General features: G+C 42.7%; 1 protein-coding gene across 1 annotated transcript in view; it reads left to right on the top strand.

Annotated features, from left to right (window-relative positions):
• Positions 1 to 24,280, top strand: part of SYNE1 (spectrin repeat containing nuclear envelope protein 1) — a 2,361,447-nt gene that overhangs the window by 1,190,379 nt on the left and 1,146,788 nt on the right. Inside the window, exons 64-65 of the mRNA XM_078648775.1 lie at positions 5,300 to 5,464; positions 16,072 to 16,389. Coding sequence (XP_078504901.1) covers positions 5,300 to 5,464; positions 16,072 to 16,389 — 483 coding nt within the window. The remainder of the gene's footprint in view (positions 1 to 5,299; positions 5,465 to 16,071; positions 16,390 to 24,280) is intronic.

Here is a 24,280-nt window from a genome sequence, read left to right as displayed (position 1 = left end):
TTCGCTGAAGCTATGTCCCAAGAACTCTTGCAGTACAGGAAAGCGTATCATCCAGTGAAATCGAACATCACAGAGCAACAAAAACATGTTCTACATAACCTGATGAAAGATGAGAATATTATCATTAAGCCTTCGGACAAAGGGGGGAATGTGGTGCTATTAACCAGAGAGTATTACAGACATGAGGCACTACGTCAGCTGTCAGATATCAACTTTTATGCCAAGTGTACGAATGAGGTATACCAAGAGAGTGTCCGGAACTATGATAAACTTATAGGGAAATGGCATGACTGTCACATGCTGAGTAAAGACGAATTTCTCTTTCTCCGGAATAGCCAACCATTAACACCAACATTCTACCATCTGCCTAAACTTCATAAAGACAATGTACGTCCACCGGGTCGTCCGATCGTATCATACATTGGCAGTCTTACTGAAAACATGTCCCGCTTCATCGATAAATTCTTATTTCCCTTGGTACTTACTTTACCCTCATACGTCCAAGATACTAAGGACTTTCTGAATAAAATTCGACATGTGAACTGGGACAATGACTGCCAATTGATTGTATTGGACATCACAAGCCTGAATACGGTCATTAACCATCAGCAGGGCCTAGAGGCCATCCAGCACTTCCTGAACCTAAGACAACTAAGATTTACCAAACACAACACTATGATCCTCGAATTTATTGAATTTTGTTTATATAACAACATTTTTTTATTTGAGGAACAGCTGTTCAGGCAGGTATCTGGAACAGCGATGGGTACCTGCTTTGCTCCCAGCTATGCAAACCTTTTCGTCGGCTGGTGGGAGGAGCAGGTGCCCAGGAGCTGCATGGCGGATGGTTTGGAGGGAAAGATCGAGGGTTGGTTCAGATACATCGACGATCTGTTTATCTTCTGGCGTGGCCCACCCAATACAGCACATGCCTACATTAACCTACTAAATGAGAATGACTGCAATCTGCATTTTTCTGGGACAGTAAGTCCGGTAACCGCGGACTATCTTGATCTAAGAGTATTCTCAGATAATGCACAGATTCATACAGCCCTACATAGAAAAACTACTGCTGGTAATTCCACACTATTTGCCAGCAGTAGCCACCCTCCGCAACTGGTCAAGAGCATCCCATATGGAGAGTTACTCCGTCTCAGGAGGAACTGCTCGAGACTGGAGGATTTTGAGGTGGCAGCAAGGGAGTGTATATGTAGGTTCCAGGCTAGGGGGTATGGCGAAACCCTTCTGAGTAACACCTTGAAAAGAGTAAGGGCAATCCCCAGAGACTCTCTGCTGACAACAAAACCAACTAAAAGAAATGACCCCAAGACAGCTCCGGTTAGTAAAGGAAAGTTCAGATTAATAACTCCCTTTTCAACTGGAGCTGATGATCTAAGAGCTATGCTCCGAAAAAACTGGCATATTCTTAAAACCGACAACACACTCAAAGACGACTTGCCGATCCACCCGCTTATAACCTTCAATAGAGCCAGATCCCTTAGGGACCATTTGGTGGCTAGTCACCTGGAGAAACCACTACCAAAAAGTAATACCTTAAGAACCATGAGTGGTTTCTATCCATGCGGCAAATGCAAGGCATGCGCTGGAAGCAGAAGGGTGCTCTCTATTGAGGTACCTGACACCGGTAAGAAACTGGCAATTAAGCAGTTTATTACATGCAGCACACCCCTAGCGGTTTATTGTTTGATCTGCCCGTGTGGCCTCCGCTATATAGGCAGTACCATCAACATGCTCAAATTACGGATCCTGGAACATCTAAGAGCGATCGATAAAGCTGATCCAACTTATCCAGTCGCTCGGCACTTTGCCGAAAAACACAATAGAGACCGTAATCAGCTGCAGTATTTTGGCCTTGACACCATAAAAAAGTTTATTAGGGGAGGGGACCACCTGCGAAGGCTACGCAGGCTAGAATCACGCTACATAATAGACCTCTCAACAAAATGGCCCCGAGGGTTAAATAGCGGTGAGGAAATGATATTCCATTTAGGCAAGTGATGTAAGTGCTGTCTGAAAATTTCACTGTATATAGCAAATCTCTAACTGTTGAATCCTGTGGATTACTGCACAATCTGTAAACATTCACCGTTTTTCCTGGTGCCATGAATGATGGTTAATTTGAAATCATGGATGAATTTTGGATTATATATACATTAACCATGTATTAATTTCGCACCTGTATGTCAATCTATGAATTATAATATCATCCACTATGATGTACTATAGGTTCAAAGGGCTCTTTGAATCCTAAGAGAACGGGAAGTCTAGATTTAAAACATGATTTATACTTCATATTTTTTCTTTCCGTTTTCTTCTCACCTTCTCCTCTTCTTCTCCTTTTGCTTATTTTTCCTGGATACTTTTATCAGGCCATATGGGATAACATAGCCTGTCTATTAATGATGATATAGTATCTTTAGTGCAAGAAGGGGACACATCACTTATTGGCTCCATATATTCCCAGGGGACTGTTGCCGATCCACGGCATTATTTAGTAGTGCAACTGAAGCACATGCGATTAATTTGTATACCTCCTACCATAACGCGCTTACCTATCTGTAGGTTCAATTTGCTCATGATACCACTATGTGCATTGTGTTAAGTGGAAGTAAATATTTAACCACTACAAAATGGATCTGGCGTTTGCAGTGAGGTTTCCAGTCCTCTGTCGATGCCAATTAAGAGGTGTAACCCTTGCATGTTGTCAAATGCTATTGTTATATTGTTATATATGTACCGGTTTGTGCGTGTGGATACACACACTGAAGAAGGCAAATCGCCGAAACGCGTCTGTGGTTTAGCCTGCAGTTAATAAACTACGTGACACGGAGCCTCCCGAGTGCTGTCTCTTTATTCCTGGAGATTTACCTGGAGTTGTCGAGCGCTGTATATATATATATATATATATATATATATATATATATATATATATATATGAACCACTCCCTCTCAAATTTCAAACAACACAATAGGTACAACATCACAGACTAGACATCATGTCTAAACATATCGGTTATCAAACCTTCACTCTAACATACCCTTTATAGACTCCATAAGGTTTCACAGGGGTCGAGTGTAGTCCCTTACCGCTCTGGAATTCACCCCTGTTAATTAGAGCCAAAGAAAACAGCAAATGTATGGACATAATATCCAGTATTCATGTGTATCGCAATTACTTCCGTTAAGTCTCTTTATACCCAAGAACAAGAGCTCAGATCAAAAAGTCGACATTTTAAACCACTGGGCCGTGGTACAACACTTGTGGGGTTTATTTTCCTACCAATGTCAAAGAAAAAGATCCCACTGCATGAGCCGAACAGCAATGGCTCGCCTATGGTAGGAACAAATGAATCCGCTAATAATCTCTGTGCACAAGACAGGGATATAGCTAGGGTAAACAGCTCTTGCGCACGGAACGAGACTGTCACGTAATGCAGCTAGCAGGAGAATAATCCCCACTTCTCCAATGACAGACAAGGCTACTTGGTGAGCAGTGCAGCGCACCCTTACCTAACCGTAGAGAACCAACAGCATTCGTCCTCAGAGCCACAACCTTCTTTGGTTTTGAAGGCGTTTCCATCACGCAAGCTTTGGATCGCTAAGGCTCATGGGACCTGTAGTCCCAACATTGTTCCGGTCTCAGAGCCTATCCCGAAAGAAGGATTTCGTTGTGCGCAATTACCCCAGGGGAACCAGATGGGGCGCACTTAAGAAGATTTCATGACGATCACTTACAGAGTACAGCCTACCCTATTTGGCTAATTGACACATTGACAAAGCAGAAAGGCAGGCCATATATTCTGTTTCATTGCTATAATACCTGACAGCACTAACAGAATAATTATTGCACCATATAGAGTATCTTAAACTGAAACCTTTTCAGGACTGGTAACCAGCTGACGGATGTCAGCACAGGTGTCAGAGGGCCTTTGTATTTTGAACCCATCAAAAGATGGGCTGCTGAGTTTGGTAGTCTTTGGAGACATATCAGATGATAGTTTTGCAGACCCAAACAAACTGCATTTAAGAAATCTATACTGGACAACACAATATGCCACAATTGCTCTCACCCCTTTACAGTGAGCCAGATAGTGAAACAGTTACTCCTGGGGTGAAAGGTGGAAATCTGCATGCTTTCATGTTGCTAGAAATATGAACTCGAAGAAAGAGTTCTTAATATTATCACTCTCAGATTCTAGTCTTCTTGTACCAGATATTGACAAGTATGAGATCTATGTTCAGAAGGATGCACCACAAGTGTGTTTTTGCTTACCTACTACTACATGATAGGTTTTTGTTTGCATTCAGGTGAGGCTTGTTCTAAAGCATTAAACTGTTCATTGTTCACAACCATTCTAATTTAAGGCAAAGACATTAAACTTTATTTACATATTGTTGGCATAACTATAAGTCATGAGTCCAAAGGATTAAATCAGGTATCATGGGTACGTGTAGACATTAAAGAACAGTGGTGACAATTCTGGTCCCTACTAAATGCCACACTGCAGTGGGACAGGATATCTATATTGTGTACGTTATTGTTAAGATTGCTGAAATGAAAGAAAGGAACAGCACTAGATCACAAATGTTCCCTGCAATCCTACCACTAATATCTGATGTTCCTTTGTGATAAAAGCGGTGAATAAATCTAATCAAACAAGGGAGATGGCATTAACTTGCTTGAGTTCTAGTCTTAGATCATCCAGCAATGCCATTATGGCTGACTCTATGCTCTTCGTCAGCCTTAACCTGCCCAGCGATTATCCAGCTGATAGTTGTACTTAAAAAAGGGTTGCATTTTGGAAATCACCACCAGAATGGGGTGATTGCCTAAGGTTTTGATTTCTCTTTAGCACTAAGACCTAACACATGGATATATCCAAAACAGCAGGTTCTAATTGTAAAGACAATTGTTCTATATAGAGATGATAAATACTTTATTAGCTCTCTTTGTTCCCATATGTGTCAACTGAGTATCAAAGCTGCAAGATGTTAACCGGTTAATTACTGCTGATCTAAATTTCTTAATGTCTTTCTGCACATTAATTATTGCCTTGTAGCACTTTTTGCACTGAGAGGGGCTCTACATCTCTGAACATAGTTTCGCATTCCTAAAGATACTGCACATAATTTGAGTTCTTTTGGTTTATGTCATTGCAGTGCTTCAAAGGGATATAAAAAATCATTTAAATGAAATGCCTAAATGAATGTTTCTCTCTACATCTGAATGTTTCTCTCTGCATCTGAAAAACCATTGCGTCAATATTTTTACAAACAGGAAGCAGTTGCCAAGGCAGAGAAATTAGTCAACCTACATGAAGAGTATCAACGAGGGCTGAAGGAGTTTGAGGAATGGCTGCAACAACAAGTAGAAAAACTGGAGTGTCTGTCTCACCTAGAGGGTGATGCTCAGATGCATGAAACAACGCTCAGGGATTTACAGGTGCGTTGGTATTTGCTGAAGTGTTGATTGTATTCGCCATTTTGAAAACTAAGTAAACTAACCTGCAGGTAAGTATAATTGTCAACACAAGGGTGTGCAATAGGCAAAGTGGCAAAGCCAAGATTAGACTTCTGGTCTAAAGATAACTTTTTAACCGTCAGACCAAATATCTCAATGTTTAGGACATGGCATCTCTGCTTGTCACTCCATACGCAAAACAAGCACTGTGCAAAGACAATGGTGGTAGTAAAGATATTGGTGGTAGTAGTTACGATATGGTGGTTCTGGTAGCACAGGTGCAAATGCTAGTAGTGGTGTTAGTGGTAAAAGTGCTGTGGCAACAGTGGTTATAGTTAGAATGGTGTAGCTTTGATTGTGGTGATTAATATGGTGATATTAGTAATGATAAGATTGTGATAGTGGAGTGTTATTTTGTAGATTTGGTGGTTAGAGTGATGTTAGCAAAAGTAGTAGTAGTGATAATGGTGGGTATTGTGGTAGTGATGATAATGCTGGAGGTAGTGATTATGACAGTTATAGTGGTTCTGGCAACGGTGGAGGTGCTAATGGTTGTAATGGTGGTGAAGATTCAGTGGTGATAATGGTAATGGCACCATGATTACCATTGAGTTGGGATGCCAACATCTGTTAATCAGCAGCAAGATGCCCTAAGAGGACCATATGTGCATTACAAATGTGCATGTTATGGTACGTTACTCTACGTTAGGCTATGTCATGTTATGTTATGGTGGGGATGAAGGTATTGTTGGTGATAGTGGTCCTGATGATAGTGACCATGTTACTGGTGGTGGTAACAGCAGTGATGACAGTGGTGGTAATGATGGCGGGAGTAATAATGGTGGAGTTAGTAGAAGCAATGGTAGAAATTATTATGGTAATGGTGGCAGTAATTTGGCGGTGATAATCATGGTGCTAAGGTAATGTTGTTGGTAATGGTGGCAAGATCTATTTGACTCATGTTATAAAAAGAGTAAAAACCTTAGAGTGATTGAACTTTCCTCATCAGAGGCAGATATAGGAAAAGAATAAACTCAAATGCATTTTGTGCAAGCACCTTGAAGAACTGTCAGTTTGGTGTCTGTTCAAACCTCAGTTAGTCCCACTCTCTCTTGCACAATTACAAAAAAGCCCTTGCTAGTCATCTCACTCTTGTTCCTTTCTATCTGAGTGACATTACCCCTGATTTTCATAAGTTCATTTTGCTTTAGTATTTCTATAGCATATATTAATAAAAACTGAGAGATAAGTAAAGGTTGTGAGAAATTGCTCTATAAATTACTGTTCACACTAGTGACAATCGAATAATATTTTTAAAGTACTTGATTAAACAAATGTCGATGTCAGGGAAAATTGAAAACATATTAATAACGACATGGAATGTCAATGGTTTAAGAACAAAATGTCGACAAGGCCTGGTACTGAGGTACCTAGAAGAGTCACATGCATATATAAGTATTATCCAAGAAACCCACCTAATGGCGATAGAGAGTAGAGCACTCTATAGTAAACAAAATTTGATAGGGAGTTTTGTTGCCTCCGATCAGATGAAATATTCTAAAGGAGTGGCAATAAAAATAAGGAAAGGCGTAGGAGTTGAGCTGATCACTTCCAAAACTGATAGTTCTGGCAGATGGGTGATGGCCACTCTTAGAGGCTCAGATTATGAAATTGTCCGTATAGGATTTTATGGTCCCAATATCGACGATCCTCAGTACATAACAGATCTACAACTCTTGGCAGCAGAAGCTGCAGTTCTAGCAATAATAGAGGGAGATTTTAACACGCTATTAGATCCAGTACTGGATAGGTCTACGAGTCGGAAGGGAGTTACCCCTCAGGGGATAAGGACAAGACAAGCCCTAAAACATATTCTAGTCGAATTTGGCCTGGTTGACTCTTGGAGGCATCTAAAGGCAGGCAAAAGAGCATACTCCTTCCACAGTAAGAAATACCAACATTTTTCCCGACTGGATTAAATATTTGTGGATAGGGAATTGGCAGGGAGTCTCAAAGAAGTATGTATACTCCCAGGACATATTTCCGACCATGCAATGGTGAGCATTACATTAAGGGACTTAAGAAACCGAATAATCCAAGATGGACACTTAAAAGGTCCATATTGTCGGATTCAGATGTCTCTGCTTGCTTGAAAGAAGCTACCCTTGAATTTTTCCAGATTAATAGCCAATCGATCCCGACAGGTGTCACATGGGACGCTTTTATAGCGTTCCTGAGGTGGGAGTTACAAAGTGCGGCTTCCTATAAGAATAAGATAGAAAGGGCAGAATTGAAAAGATTGGAGGAGGAGATGGAAAGTTAGAAGGAAGAGCACAGCAAGATACAGACGATATACAGTCAAAAGAAGAGATTCTGAAGAACCTTGAGGTGGCCAGGATAAACTATAGGATTGCATTAGACCTGAAGTGTAGGGCTAGATGGGACAATGCCTGTATGCAACAATTTGAGTATGGGGAAAAAGCAGGTACCCTTCTTGCTTGGAAATCTAAAGCCGAGAGAACTAGAAAATTACTATAATGAGCTGTCAACTAATCAGGGGGGAACGACTACCAATAAAGTAGAGGAAATACAGGAGATTTTTATTTCCCTCTTTTCTGAACTTTATTTGGAAGCCGGGCGACCAGACGAGCAAGTATTATTAAGTTGGTTGAGAAACTTAGGCCTGCTAGCCCTTACAGATGATGGTAGGAATAAATTGGATGCCCCGATTACCGAAAGGGAAATTATTGAGCAGCTTAAACGTATGAAAAATGTCAAGGCTGCAGGCCCAGACTCCATACCAGTAGAAGTATATAAATTGTTATTAGGTGAAATTGTGCCAGAGATGAAGGCTCTCTTCAATGCAGCCTCTAGAGAGGAAGGTACCACCCCAAAGTCTTGGAGTGAGGCTATAATAACTCTGATTTTAAAACCTTCAAAACATCCAAAGAGAGCGGATTCTTATAGTCCAATTTCTTTACTCAATACTGACCGTAAGATATACAAAGGAATTTTGGCATGCCGCCTGGCCATGGTCGCCCCCCAACTAATTCATATGGACCAGAAAGGTTTTGTTCCAAGGCAACAAAAACAGGACCTCACATTGTCCCTGATTGGAACAATAGACTTGGCAGTTGCATGATCAATTCCGTTGGCATTAATAACAATAGATGCTGCTAATGCATTTGATCGAGTTAGCTGGAGGTTCCTATAAGGGGTGCTGTATACTCTGGGTTTTAGTCATGATTTTGTAAGGGCTATGCAAAAACTGTATGGATATCCAACGGCCAATATCCTTATCAATGGCAAGTTGACAAAAAGTTTTGAGATACACAGAGGGACGATGCAGGGTTGTTCGTTATCCCCACTCCTCTATGATATCTATATTGAGCCGCTTGCACACCTGTTGAGAGCACATGAACAAATCACTCCTATACTCCAACTCCCGTCTCATAGTAAAATCTCGCCCTATGCAGATGACCTAATAATATATACTTCTGATCCAACCCTTACACTAACAAAAATGGAACAACTGATAAGTTAATATGGGACTCTTTCAGGGTAGGCTATAAATCCATCTAAGCGATACCAAAGGGGATGATGGATGGAGCGTTTGAGCAAATCAAACACTCACCCCCAGTCAACTGATCTGGGTTTAATCCATCATCATTCTTTTGCTCACTCCACCACTCCAGTTGAGGCATGGCCATATGCAAATCAGTCTGACCCTGTGCCTCATGGGAACAGTCCAGCCCAACTGCCAAGTCATGTCTTCCCTGGACTGGAAACAAGCATCCTGGGACCGGTTTCTGGCTAATCAGTCGTCATCAACCAGGATAGCTTGAATCCAGTGGCAAAGTGAGCAAGGAACCCACGTCTGGGCATACCCTGCCAACTTAGGGCGAACAAAACAATACCAAAGGGGATGATGGACAGAGCGTTTGACCAAATCAAACACTCACCCCCAGTCAACTGATCTGGGTTTAATCCATCATCATTCTTTAGCTCACTCCACCACCCCAGTTCAGACATGGCCATATGCAAATCAGTCTGACCCCGTGCCTCATGGTAACAGTCCAATCCTAACTGCTAAGCCATGTCTTCCCTGGACCAGAAACAAGCATGCTGGGACCGGTTTTTGGCTAATCAGCTGTCATCAGCCAGGCTAGCTTGAATCCAGTGTCGAAGTGAGCAAGGGACCCACATCTGGGCATTCCCTGCCAACTTAGGGCGAACAAAGCGGTCCAAGGATGCCTGTTTCCAGTCCAGGGAGGACCTGGCCTAGCAGTTTGGGCTGGACTGTTTCCATTGGGCGCAGGGTCAAGACTGATTTGCATATGGCTGGGTCCAAACTGGAATGGCATGGTGAGCAAAATAACGATGATTAAGGCCCAGTCACTGTACTGTGGTGAATGTATGACATTGTCCTGCATTCTGTCCATCAATTGTTCATTTTGCATTTGTCACCCTGAGTGGGACGAGTATGCTCAGACGTGAGTCCTGTGATCTCCATGCCACTGGAGTCAAGCTATCTTGGCTGATGAGAGCTGAAAGCCCAGAACCGGTCCTAGGATGCTTGTTTCCAGTCCAGGGAGGACCTGGCCTGGCAGTTCGGGCTGGACTGTTCCCAATGGGCGCAGAGTCAAGACTGATTTGCATATGGCTGGGTCCAAACTTGAATGGCATGGCGAGCAAAAAAACGATGGATTAAAGCCCCGATCTCTGTACTGGGCTGAATGTATGACATTGTTCTGCATTCTGTCCATCAATTGTTCGTTTTGCATTTGTCACCGCAAGTGGGACGGGTATGCTCAGACACGAGTCCCGTGCTCTCCATGCCACTGGGGTCAAGCTATCCTGGCTGATGAGGGCTGTAAGCCCAAAACCGGTCCTAGGATGCTTATTTCCAGTCCAGGGAGGACCTGGTCTGGCAGTTCGGGCTTGACTTTTCCCATTGGGTGCAGGGTCAAGACTGATTTGCATATGGCTGGGTCCAAACTGGAATGGCATAGTGAGCAAACAAAACGATGGATTTAGGCCCAGATCTCTGTACTGGGGTGAATGTATGGCATTGTTCTGCATTCTGTTCATCAATTGTTCGTTTTGCATTAATCTGTCTAAGACGGGAGTGATGTACTGGAATATGGAGGGGTGGGGAAGCACAAGATGCAATGAAATGAGGTACCTGGGGATAGATATCATCGAAAAAATTGAGAAGATTCCTTCTTACAATCTGAGGCGAGTCATAAGAGAGTGGAGAAACAATTAACCAGATGGAAGAAATTGCCGCTTTCCATATATGGGAGAGTGAATCTGGTTAAAATGTCCATCTTGCCAAAGCTCACCTACCTCTTTAGTGGAATACCTCTCACTTTTCCAACAGGAGAAATTAATACAATTCAGGGGAAAATAACGTGTTTTAATCTGGGCTTCCAGGGGTATCCGTTTATCATGGAGAAAATTACGGTGTAGCCTCAAAAAAGGGGGGTTAGCTTTGCCAGATCTCAAATTGTACTGCATGGCTTTCCAATTGAAAAATATTTGCATGCTGCTGGGGGAACCTCTGACCAACACCTGGGGGTCTGCATTGGGGGAAATGGTTAAGGACTTGAGTTCGAAGGCTTCTTAGTATAAATTTAGAGCTCAATTTTTACAAAAAAGTTAGGTTAACAGTCCTAAGATCTGCACTAAAACTATGTTCAACATTGAGAAGACTTTTAAAGATGGGCTATTTTTCAGATTTCACCCCCATTTGGGAATCCCCGGGAACACCAGATTGTTTGGAAGATGCATTGACTTTACCTTTGAAGCAAGCTGGAATAAATTACTGGGGGGATCTCCTGTTCGTGGAAGGCTTGACCCCGTGGGATGTTTTGAATAACAGGTCAGGGAAGAAGCTATCTAAGTTTAAATATTTTCAGCTTACTTCATGGTTCTCAACTATTACGGAGGAGGTGGGGGGAAATTGGGACTTTGAAGGTGCTATACAGGATATAAATCCAGGTGCTAAAGAGGTGGCGAAATGGTACGGGCAATTTCTGGAGGCTGAAGAGGATGGAATAAAGGCTCTATCAGAGGTCTGGTTAGGCACTCTGCAAGAAGACTGTTTACAATATCTGTGGACTGAATCCCTAAAAACTCTATATGCCTTTGTTTCACCCGCAAACCTTCAACATCATCATTTTGTTGTTATTCATAGGATCTATTGGACTCCTGAGAGATTAGCTAAGTTTGTGTTGCAACCTGTTCCCAGTTGTAAGAGGTGTAAGTTTTTAAGAGCTAGTGATGTTCATGTCTTCTTCACCTGTCCATGGATCCAAGACTTTTGGAAGAACGTTGAAAACACCCTAAGGGCCATTTTCATTAAGGATATTGTCCTGACAGAAACGTTGGTGTTGTTAGAGGTAAACAATGCATCCTGACAGACTTTAAATAACATGCAAAGAGGATTACTATTTTATTTGCTACTCCTGGCGAGATGAGAGATTTGTTAAAGATGGCTAGACTCGGAGCCCCCACATCTAATAGCATGGTTAAACTCGATAAAATGGACATGCGAACTAGATACTAAAGGCAACTCCAGTCGCTCTAATGAGCTGTGGAAGGATTATGTGACATGGTCAAAATAGGATCTAACCTTTAAAGTAGGTGGGGATGGTTATCATCCCAGAAATAAGGTCCAATGATTACATCATGCCATGAGCTCAGTGGAAAAGTGATGCATTTCCGCTCCCCCCCCTCCAAAATGCGGGCCAGGGTGGCTCGGAGTCTCAATCTGCATGGGCCAACGACTGATCGAGGGTACACCAAAACGGTTCAGAATGCAGTAGTCATGATAATTAAAAAAAACAAAAAAAGAATATTAGTTTTAATGGTTATAATGATATTAGATGTGTAATTGTATTTCTTGGCCCCGTTTAAACAGACAATATGAAAATACTTTAACATTTATTTTGTATAAGATTGCCGCAAGCACCTTGTCTGGCTTGTCTGTGCAAGATGTGACAGGTAGGACAGGTAGGTTCTCTAATTGTTTACTTTTCCTTTTGCTGCTAGTGACTTTGAGATTCCTTACAGCTAGTGGACTTCTGTGTTTATTGACTCAAAATGTGGAAGCAGCGTGCATCCAAATAGGATCAGTAACAACTACATGGCCTAGTAGTGTTTGGATCACTCTCAGCCCTCCGCTTTCATGCCATGAAGCTCACTTCGTAGTGCTTCATGACGGGCTCAACCTAGATAGCAAAGAGATCTGTTTGATTATTGGGTGGGATCCTAGATTTAAAATACCATAGACACCACAGACATCCATCCCCATGTAGGTGGGTGGTCATGGAGCGACTTAGAAGTAGCTGCTCTATATTTTACTGCTTGGGCTGCCTCTTGGGCAGTGTGAGTTCACGGATGCACATTTATAATGTAAAAGTGCACCATGGAGCAAATGGGGACAGTGGACCATTTTTCGAAATAAGGCCCTGGGTTCCCTTTGCTTAACAACTTAAAAAACAATGAGGTCTCATTTTAGCAGTCCAAGCAGTAAGTCGCTGCAGCTGTCATGGAGGTCTGCCTTCTACTACTAAAGACAGGAGGAGCTAGAGTTAGAAAGGCATTGGTTCCTGATATGTAAATGCAAGAGGCTTCATAGAAAAGTAATTTGCCATCAATATGACATCACAACCACGCACAACAACTTTCTCTAACCACTGGTGTAAGAAGCTGGCACTTTATATAGTGGACCAAAGTGAAGTACACTGTGTAAAGAGTCCAGGCAATCCTTATTGGTTTACAGAGGCAAGAATGATAACACTAATTGCTTTCTTTTGTGGTAGTTTGGATGAGCAGTTTAGGCTTATGAGAGTGTCGTGCTAAGCATTTACTGTACTCACAGAGGAAATAAATGAGACACACACTCAAGAATAAATCAGAGACCAATTAAAAAAAACAAGTCATATTTTTATATAAATTGTAATACCAAGAACTTCATTATCAAGTAAGTACTTTTTTAGATATGAATTTTCACAGGTAAATAAATAGTTCACTTTAATGCATCTTTACGCAGCAATGCTTTCCTATGGGAGAAAAGGCATGCATTTCATACAGTTATATATGGTCAGTTTCTGGGGGTCACCTTCTGGATTTAGGGTTGTAGGGGGCAAAATCCAAAGTACCAATAGCAGTTACTTGTTACCTGCCCTGGGGCTGTCAGGTGCAGAGGTGCTGGTCGGGTTGGGAGCTGTGCGCTCTACCCCAGTGAAGAGAAGGGGGGCTACCTAGAAACAGGCTGCAGAGGGGGACTTGGGGACAAGTCCCGGAGCTCCCAATGGGAGACGCAGTTCACAAGGGTCCTGGGGACAAGGGGACACAGCCGGTTCATCTGTAACAAGGCTCGGGCATTCAGGTGCAGAGGGGAAAGTTCAGCTGGGCTCTGTGCATCCTGGAGCTCTGCGGTTGTCAGTCTCGCCGGTTGAGGGTGCAAACATCAGGACTGCAGGGCCACTCTGAAAGTGCATCTCTGCGGTATTGACGTCCCTCGATGTAGTGCGAATTTGACTCTCATGGACTTCGTTTACTACAAGGTGTCCGGTTCCCCAGGTATTGGTCCTGTGTGGCTCTGGTTGGTACTGGTTTCTCTCACTTGGTGGGGGCTGCTGCTGGGGGGGCTTCAGATCTGACTTTTTAGGAGCACAGTGTCCTCTTCCAGGGGAGGCTGCTGCATCAGGCTGGCTAGGGATTGGCAACTCAGTAAACCGGACTTTGTGTTTTTGGTGCCTACGGACTGTAGGGGAGGAGCTCCTGTAATCCAAGGGAGATTCCTGGAAATTTCTGGTGGGCTGGCAGCCTTTCAGGGTTCTTGGAAGCTGTTCAGCTGCAGGAGAATTCACTGGTCACGATTGTCCAGACAGGTGCAGGCAGACAGGGATTGGCACCAAAAGTCCACAGCAAGTCTTCAGTTCTTGGGTTTATTGCAGCTCTTCGTTGTCCTCTCTTCTTGATCCATTGAATCTGAGTTCCTGGTGTCCGGGACATCACCCAAAACTCAATTTAGGAGTGTCACAGGGAGTGACAGGTAGTAGCCAATGGGCTACATACCTTTAGGGTGCCTACACCCTCTATATGACTGCTTCCTGTGGGAGGTGGGCATAAACCAGTCCCAGATAGCATAATTGCGCCAAAACTAAGATGGTTGAATTCTAAAATTTGTGCTCACTTTAGGTAGCCTACCTTAGGGGTTACACTGGCCTGAGAGGTAAACACACCTCCTGATTAGCTAATTTTCCTGCCTATCCTGGTGCCAAATGGGCCCGGGCAGCGGGTGGCATATACCCTGTCTGGGGAAGGCTTCGGTCACATATCAAAGGCAGCAGAGGCCTTTGAAGCCTCCTGCCTTGATATATTGATCACTTAGCCATCCTGCTTGGAGGAGGTGACAGCACCTCTGGGCCATAGCAGGCGTTGTTTCTGCCCTCATAGATCGTGGGCTATCACCTGCTGGGGGTCAGAAATCTGTCTGTGATGTCAGGCTGGTCTACACCAGTCAGCCAGCACACTAGTGGTTGATAGGTTTTCAGGGGGGCACCTCTAAGGTGCGCATTGGGTGCATTTATTTATAAATCTATCACTGGAATCAGTGTGGATTCATTAACACATGATGTTTGATACTAAACAGCTCTAGTTTCAGTGAAGCCATCATGTAGCTGGTGAACCTGTAAATACCAGTGTCGAGCAAATGTTCCCAAAATGGCTTCCTTGTTCACTGGTAACTTCTAAAAATCGACTTAGACATCACAGGGGCAAATCTGCTCATGACGATATGGCCTCACATGTAGTATACTGCACCCTACCTTAGAGCTGTAAGATATGCTCTGCAGGGGGGACTTACCTATATTGCATGCAGTGTCTGCAGGCATGGCACACAGGGGGTGTACCAAGTTGTGTCTTCACTTTTCTCTGCACCGTGGCTCGCAGCCTGCAGAGGCAGTTTGCATGTTGGTGCTGGGGGATCTCTTAGCGTGGCATAATACATGATGCAGCCCTTAGGGACCCACTTTAGTACCCCATTCCCTAGATACCAGTATTGCTAATTAGGAAACCATTGTACAGTTTTTAGGAAAATATTTCTGGCACTGGGGACCTGGATAGTAAGAAACTAGTGCATTTCTGTCTAAGATGCATCAGATACCAGGCAAAAAGTGGGGGTGACCATGTCAAAAAGGGGCTTTTTCCTACAAGCAGTGTTATGTGACCGCTCAAGACAGTGGCCTTGATATTGCATATCTGACTTGTGTTCTTTGATACAAGATTTATACACCAAGGATTGCTTGTAAACATGGAGTCAATGCAGTTAAGTTAGGCTTTCCTAAATAGTTAAAGGTATGCCTTAACAAGCCTCTCTTAAACTGATGAACATAGCAATAAATGGAATTAATGCACATTAAAGAGCATTGCAGTATTGCTGCCTCTCTCTTATATAATTTAGTGCTAGATCGAAAGACTATAAAGAGAATTAAGTTGCGTGAATACCTCTTTAGCAGAATGAGAAATTGCCATTAAAATATATTTCATAATAAAACATTCATATACTTTTGCAGGAGTTACAGGTGTGCTGTGCAGAGGGGCAAGCCATGCTCAATTCAGTGCTCCATACCCGAGAAGAAGTCATTCCATGGGGCATTCCCCACATAGAGGACCGAGAGCTGGAATCTCTGCAGCAGGACTGGCAGGTTTATCAGCGTAGGCTTTCGGAGACAAGAACTCAGCTAAACAGCTCACTAAACCGATTGAGGCTCATGGAGCATAAGTTTCAGCAGGTCGACTCGTGGCTTAAAGGAATGGAAGAAAAAGTTAACATTAGAACTGGACGTCAGTCTGACAGAGCAACAAAGGAGATGCAGCTGCACCAGATGAAGGTAAATGAAAAATTAGAAAAATGTATGCTGCTTCATATTACTCTTTGGTGCAATTGGGCTTCCTTTCCATATAATACATATATTTGTTCCAGAAACATGTTTATCTGCTGTTAATGTGAGTTGTGGAGACATTATTCACATTTTAATTGTAAGGTGCACTGAAGTTGCCTGAGTGGCAGCATCAAAAGATGTGCCTTTTTCATTCAGTTTTTGTGGCTTGTGGGCTCCATGCTGGAGCTGTGGTGAAAAAACACAATATATTGTACGTACAAAAACAACATTTCAGACACCACAAGCAATTACATGAGGATCCTCCATGTCCAAGCAGTTTTAATGTGATGTATACCTAAAAAACAAAGAGAAGACATACTAGTTTGCTGTTTCTCAACTGCCACAAAAGGATCTCCAAAAGCTCAAACACTAGTGCTCTGTGTGTGTTTTTCTTCTAATATCTTTTCTTCCTCTTCATTGTATACAGTTTAAGCATAAACAATGCTGTGCTCATCAAAATAGTTATTGCTTCCAAGTAGCTAACACTTGTTTCCCACGTCTTTTAAATCATATATCCTGCTACAGTTCACGATTGTTCTGTTTTCCAAATTAGTTTTACCGGCTTATTATATATGTGTACCTAGTGTATCCTACCCATTATTTGCCTAACAGATTAACATAATTTAGATAGTGGTTTATTAAAGTAGTATATTCAGCTCTCCATTAAACCTAACTTTTTGCTTTTTTCGTTTTTGACATTGAGAAAAAACAATGCCTGTACAGCAAGTGGAAGATGAATAACAGAATTGACCAGTCAATAGCTGTATTATGCGCTGTAAGCCCTGGTGTCCCCAGGATAACTCAAAATTGGGAGACATAAACAAAGTAAAAGGGCAAAACCTCCAAACGTTCATTTGATAATGTATATAATAACAGAACCATAAGGCAAATTAATACAATCCACTGCATGCACTACAGCTTTCTAAAATTTATGTGCTCTAGTGACCAATAGGATTTGTATTCTCATTAGATTCAGAATGTTTCTGAATTAACACACATTCAATTATAGCTGTTACACTGGCCAATTAAGGGTCCAATGTACTAAGGTTGGGCCACAAACCTGTTGCTATATATTGTGCGGTGACTACCTTATGACACTACTTTAATTGTGTGCTGCAAGAGGACATGCAAATCAGTTGCAACAGAAAATTACAGTTCAGTGGCATTTGCAGAATGCTGATAATGTAAGACACGCACCACGGTAAGTTGAGTACAGTGGTTGAAAGTTGTTGCGTGCTGCCGGGGCTGCGCTTTCTGGACTGTAAAGCGTTGAGAAAATGTCTGTAAAGCAATTCCAATTTGGAGTTGTCCCCCTACGCACAGCATATAAAATACCAATAGATAGGTATAATGAAGTAATTTCCAAACTTGGAGTAATTTCACTATTTAATTCAGAGTTCACAAGTATTCAATGTTCTTCCTTTATCATGTGCGGGTTGGTTATATCAGGATCCAACATTTCATATATGTATATTTTCATCAATCCTTTTACATCAATCCCAATGCATTTCGGGCGGCATATTGCCCTTCGTCAGGGGATAGTTTCTGTAACACAAAAAAATGATAAGCGGTCTGATAATTGAGGAAATGGCCGTGAATGTCTAAGATGAGGGTTATACGTGATTGAAAATGTGTGAAGATCGTGGTTTAACCAAGGGTAGCTATGATATCCCAGTCATGCTGTGTCGAGTGGCGAATGAGATTCGATGGTGAAACAGTGATAAAGAACCGTAGTACCAAAAAGATATCAGAAAATCGGTGATCTGCGAACGGTGTGTTAGTCAAATCACTCAGACGATGATTATGTGCACACGGAAAACGGTGGTTGGTGAGAAATGTAAGTTTTGATATAGATTGATGGGGTGAAGAAGTAACGGTAAATCCGAGTAGTACCTGCCAGTTAATGCACGTACATCAAGTATAGGGAAGCTGAAAAGTATCGAAAAAACAAACATGAGCATTAGTCGAGGTGTCGGTCCGGATTAACCAAATTAGAATTGCTTTACAGACATTTGCAGAATGCTGTCATAAGTATATTAATGGAGCAGGAAATTATTTAGAATCCCACTGAATACGTTGATAAAACATGGGTGAAGACCTGCAATAGGCAGTAGACCTCCATCCCTGCATTCTTTTTTTTTTTTTGTTTGAAAAACCTTTATTTTGGAAAACGAAGACAGATACAGACCCACAACCACCAAGGCCGGTCAGGCATATGAAATAGCAAGAACAAATCAGCACACAGCTCATCAGCCGACAACCCGAGGGCCCAGCAGCGTAAAAGCATGATGTAATTCGGAGCATATGGCAGATGAGGATAAATAAAAGGTTTTATGTTTTACTTATATATAAACAACAAGAAAAAAACACAAGAAAAAGAATTGAGGCAAAATTTCAGTATAAGGACTGCTACGTGCGATTGGGGGGAGACAAACGAGAAGCAAGCATCAGAAAATCATGGGGGTGGGGAGCGGGGACCAAGGGTGAGCAGTACTGCACAAAGAACAGAAAATCAAAGTACTGGAAATTACAGTCAAGGAGAACTTGGAGCGTCAGGGGGCTCAGCAACGGGAGGGTCACAAATCTCTCCACGATATGAGTTCCACTGACCCCAAATCCTTCCCCACTTCTTGGGCCTACCTCGGGAGATGTATACAATTTTTTCTCTAACCATGCACCAGTCCATGTTCTCCTCCCAGGTCGAGACCAGAGGTGCCCTATGAGACCCCCAAAGTTGAGCGATATCTCTCTTTGCAATCATGTTGCCCAGCGTGACCCATTGAGTCTGAGCAACGGTACAGTCATTCGGTTCCCAAATATTCAACAAACAGCGTCTGGCCTCAGGGAGTAGCCCGATGCCCGTCACCTTTCCCATCACCGCATGCACTCGATTCCAGAAAACCACTACCGCCGGGCATTCCCATATAATGTGGAGGAAGGTAGCAAGCAAACCACATCCACGCCGACATAACCCATCCACAGAGTAACCCATATGTATTAGTCGTGGACCCGTGACATAGACACGATGTAGAATCTTCAGCTGCACTAGTCGGAGACGCGCCGGAATAGCGACTTCTTTTGGGGAGGATAGTGCAGCCTGCCAATCCTCATCGTCTAATTCCAGACCGTCGCCAGTCCATGCCTCTCGTAGCTGCACAAGAAGGTCCGAAAGGGCATTAATAAGTTTTTTATATATGAGGGAGATAGTGCTGTCAGGAACATGTCCATCCAGCACTCTATCCTCCAGGGGAGAAGACTCAGGGATCGAAGTACCAGCAGGGAAGACCGAATCGAGTGCATGGCGAACCTGAAAATATCGGAAATATTCCCGATCACTCAGCTTATATTCCCGCTGTAGCTCGCCAAAAGTTTTGACTCTGTCAGTGGCCCAAAGATCACCCACTTTGCTGATACCGATAAGGTCCCATCTATCGAATCCCTTCGAGGACCACAGACCACCCAATCTCTCAGCTGCATATAGGGGAGTCGCCCTAGTGAGTTTATCGGTCCAGCCCGTGGCCGACGTTGCACTATCCCATACACGTAATGCCACCGCCGTGGGGCCCGTCAGACTCCTCCTGTCGGTCCTGGAGTAAAGCGCTCTATTATAATCGCCCCCCGGTAGTTGCCACCTATCCATATCATAAGCGGGATTAGGAATAGGACCATACATGGCGTGGTTAATAGCACTCAACTGAGACGCGCAATAATAGCGTTTAACATCCGGCAATGCTATACCACCGTCATACCAGGGCAAAGTCAATTTCGCCAACGCTATGCGCGGCCGCCCGCCCCAAACCAATTTCCTCTGGAGGCCCTCGACTTCACGGAAATAGCCAGCTGGAACCAGATCGAGCGTGTTCTGGATGGCATTGTAGTGTAGTTCCTATTATCCCAATAGGCTCTGCGCATTGGAATAATATCTTCAATAGTATAGACGTAGGACAGAGGTTAACTAGGTCTTCTACTGACGATATTAGACTTAAGTTTTGTGTGCCAGCTAGCTCAGAGTTCACTAGAAACTTTCTCGAATAGGCGAGGAGGAGTTTAACCTCCCTGGATAGACAAGAAGGGATTTAGTTTCTGACAACCATAGAACATGACAACTTTGCTCTCCCTAATCAAGAGTATATCTCCAGAGTCGTGTGAAAACAAAAGACAACTATTTTACTCAGTCAGTACGTGCATACTTAGTTCCACCAGATTGTAGAGAAACAAGAGATGGGCGTGTTTCAATAAAAAGGTGTTATTTATTGATCAGTCTCTTTTTCTCATACAAGAGAAATGAATCGCTACAGTAGCAATACTTAAGGTTAAGTAAAGTGCATACAGTAAAAGCAGGATTATAAAATAATACTGTAAAAGCATTGATATGGTTTCTTAGCCATATGATACTTTAAAATGGATAAAAGATATACATACATATATACATTGACTAATCGTACTCAACTGGTGCTTCTAACTCCGCCTACCCCGGTGTACCTGACCTAAGCCTAATACGTGGGAGGGAGTAAGTAAGTAGCAGTTTAAGTTAAGTTTGTTTTGCCAAGAATCTGACTCAAGAATTCTCTGTAAAAGGTTAGTCAGTTCAGTACCTGGAATTTAGAAGGCAGGAGGGCTGGTATCTCTCTCTCAGGACTCGGTATCCCAGTTACCCGCGAAGGTAAGCCGGAAACGCCGGAGGCTGGATTTCTCGGCAGGAGAAAAGACAGCGTCTCTCTCAGCGCGTCAAAAGGGAGGGGCAGCGTCCGTGGGCTTCCTGCATCAGCTGGGCTCTCCGGCAAGTAGCGCTGCTCCAAGCTCATCACCACCGTGTCTTTGCTTAGGGCAGCGTTGGTATATTTATACCTGAAAGGTGCCGCGTTTGACGTAAGGATGGACATAAAACGTCAGTAAGGATGTCATAAGAACTGGTCGTTCTTGCATTCTTTACAGGAGTTCTCGAACGAAATCAAAACAATAGCTACGGGGGATTTCCCAGGTCTGCTGGAGGTTTGGTTTGTTTTGAGAACTCGGTGTACTTTCTAGGGTGCTGGAGGAATAGGGCTTGCTTAATGTGACAGCATGTGCTATATCTTAATCTGAAAACGGGATTCTGTGCCGTTGTATGGATATTAGTGAATTATTAACCGGACAAGGGTCAGAAATAGGAGTATCGATATAGGTACCTAGATAAACACACTACACCCACTCCACGCTTTTATGTCCATATTTACTAACTAAGCAATAGTAAACATAACTAATAGTGCATGTGTACACCAAACCACCCCAAAATACATTTTTTGTATTTGAAAAATGGCATATGCGAAATACACGAAAATGAGTATAGGTACTGTATGCATTCAAGCAGTATAATCATTCAAAAAGGAGATGCACATTTTATATCAGCATGAATGATTTGCGAAATTACACATGAAATGACTCTAAATACAGAAAAAAGGTGCGAGACCACTTCATCACATATAAATACAATTACTTGTACCTAAGCTAGAGGTTGAGGTAACGTATTGTCCCTAGAGTTCCTAAAGATAGAAGCTCTGTTCTCTAAGAATAGTTCTACTGTAAGCAGAAGACAAGTGCTTAAAAAAAAGTAAATATTTTGGATTTTTGGAAGAAAAGTTTTCGCTTTTCAGGGGAGAGGAGAGAAAAAATAGTTCACAGTAGCTTTGTTTTCCCAAAGCTGAAGGCCAAATTCAGAGTTCAGGGAATGCTGTGTGTTCGTTTGTTTAAAGTTATTCTCTCTGTTCGGGTGAAAACATCATTTCAGACAGACTCTCGAAAAAACAGTCTACCGCTTCTGGTGAAAGTTCGACCAAGTGGGAAAATGTCGCTATCATGCAGTCATGCGCATGTTCGCTTTCAGTGATGTTTAGATCAGTACTGCTTACAGAAGGTCGTACCTGGTTGACGCTGCTCTCATCCTGTACTTCACTACCCTTCAATCGTAGTGGTGAAGTCTCCACGAATGCCGTCATCAGGATAGGTAGCCGCTGGGGACAGCACAATGCATGAGCCTTTACTGGACCCAACAAAGTATCTGCATCCAATGGTACTTCTGATTGTAGTGTAAGACAGGTGTCCAACACGCATTCTTCGCCGCATAGCATGCATCTTAATACAGGTAGGACACAATTCTGCCATATGGGTCTGAACGAAAGAAACCAGGTCATATTTAGATCTCTTAGCCGGGCTACTCCAAGGACTTTAGTTATGCGGTCCCGGTAGCGTATAGCTAGGATCGTTTCTTTCACTGTTGCTGGAGTCTTGTCTGTGACATGGTTTGCCATAACGAAGCAGGAGTAGCAAAAATAAAATGCCTGCTACGAGTCCCAACAGGAGAGGAAGTCCGCCAAAGATGGAATGGACGAAATTTGGAAAAATACCCAGGACTGCTTTGAATGGGGTTAACAGTCCCGAAAAAATGGTCTTAAATACACTCGCGATACCATTTGTATCAGAAATATTTAAGATTTCGTTTAGCATTTCTGCGAAGTGTAGGGGGCAATTTGTTGATAACAATGCATGTATCTCTCCCGTCGCCCCTGCAACTTGGAGATCAGACGTTTCTTTTGATGACGTCAAATGGGTTGGCGTCTGTAGGAGCACAGTCTTCATTCTGCTTAAAGTATCAATTCGAATAGAAGAGATATTCAAACTGGGCCAAATTTTTCCCTCCCTGTCTGGAGTGTCATTCGGAAACAATACTCGTTCACATCAAATGACCATGAAAGTCACGCTTACTAGATAAGGTTTTCCTGGCAGCAAGCCACAACATCTGTGATCTACAATTAGAATGTAACTCCCGTTAGAAAGTCTTCTAAAGAATGGTTCTATTCGTGCTGCAGGTGTGCCGAGCTGGTGGCATGAAAGGTTATTTGAATTCCCCTCGCAGGCCCCATGTAAACTTATTCCCTGACACAGAAGTATACCACTTAGTGATTTTTCACAATTATTACCACTAAGAAATACACTTTGTCCCTTATTACTGTAACATGTGTGTGTATAAGGTAAGTTCCATGTTGACTTAATGTATCCTTTACCCAACCTTTCATACTGGCCTGCCTGTATATATTTTTGACAGTATCGAAACTGGAAAGTTGTTATCGGAATAGTTATTATCCCATGTATTATCCATTCAATGACAGGTCGCTCTGACATTGTCAATGGTAATCTCTCAAGTTTTTCAATGCTCAGAATTGTATACTCTGCACCCTTTTGTGCCAAACTGATTTGTGTATCAGTAAGGTTAAAGATACTGAATAATGACGTTGTGTTGATTAAACGCCAAGGCACGTAGCCTGAACGCAGATTTTGTAACGTCCAGCCAAGCTGTACAATAGAACGCAATTGAGACTGACCGTGTTGTAACATCAGTAAGTCTTGTTCAATTATATTGATTGCAGATGATACAATACTGTCCAATGAATATATTCTGGAAGACAGAGTCATTAACCCATTGTCCACAACAGACAGTGATTTTTCCAAATTAACACGGTCAATTTCCCGTATTTTCTCTGCTGTTTCAATTTGAGTTACTTTCCAAGCTTCATTGTAAGCTGCATATATAGAGGCTGCTATGAAACGTTTTTGACGCTGTTTGCGTGGTCCCATAATGAAATCACGCAAGTCAGCACCTTCTTTAAGTAAAGTCAAGTGTTGCTTAATTTCTGCCAGTGTGGATGTTTGTAGCCATTCGAGGCAGAGTTTCCCTACACTGTAAGTAGTTACAATCCCTGGATGTTGTCTCTGGGAGTATCTAGGGTCTGGCCTGGTCAATGTGAACCCCTGTTTTTTGTTCAGGAATCTATCTTGACAGTTATTTGTGTCTGTGGGCCAGATC

This window comes from Lissotriton helveticus, chromosome 6 (assembly GCF_964261635.1).
Source record: "Lissotriton helveticus chromosome 6, aLisHel1.1, whole genome shotgun sequence".
Lineage (NCBI taxonomy): Eukaryota > Metazoa > Chordata > Amphibia > Caudata > Salamandridae > Lissotriton > Lissotriton helveticus.
This window is presented reverse-complemented; position numbering and strand designations above follow the sequence as displayed.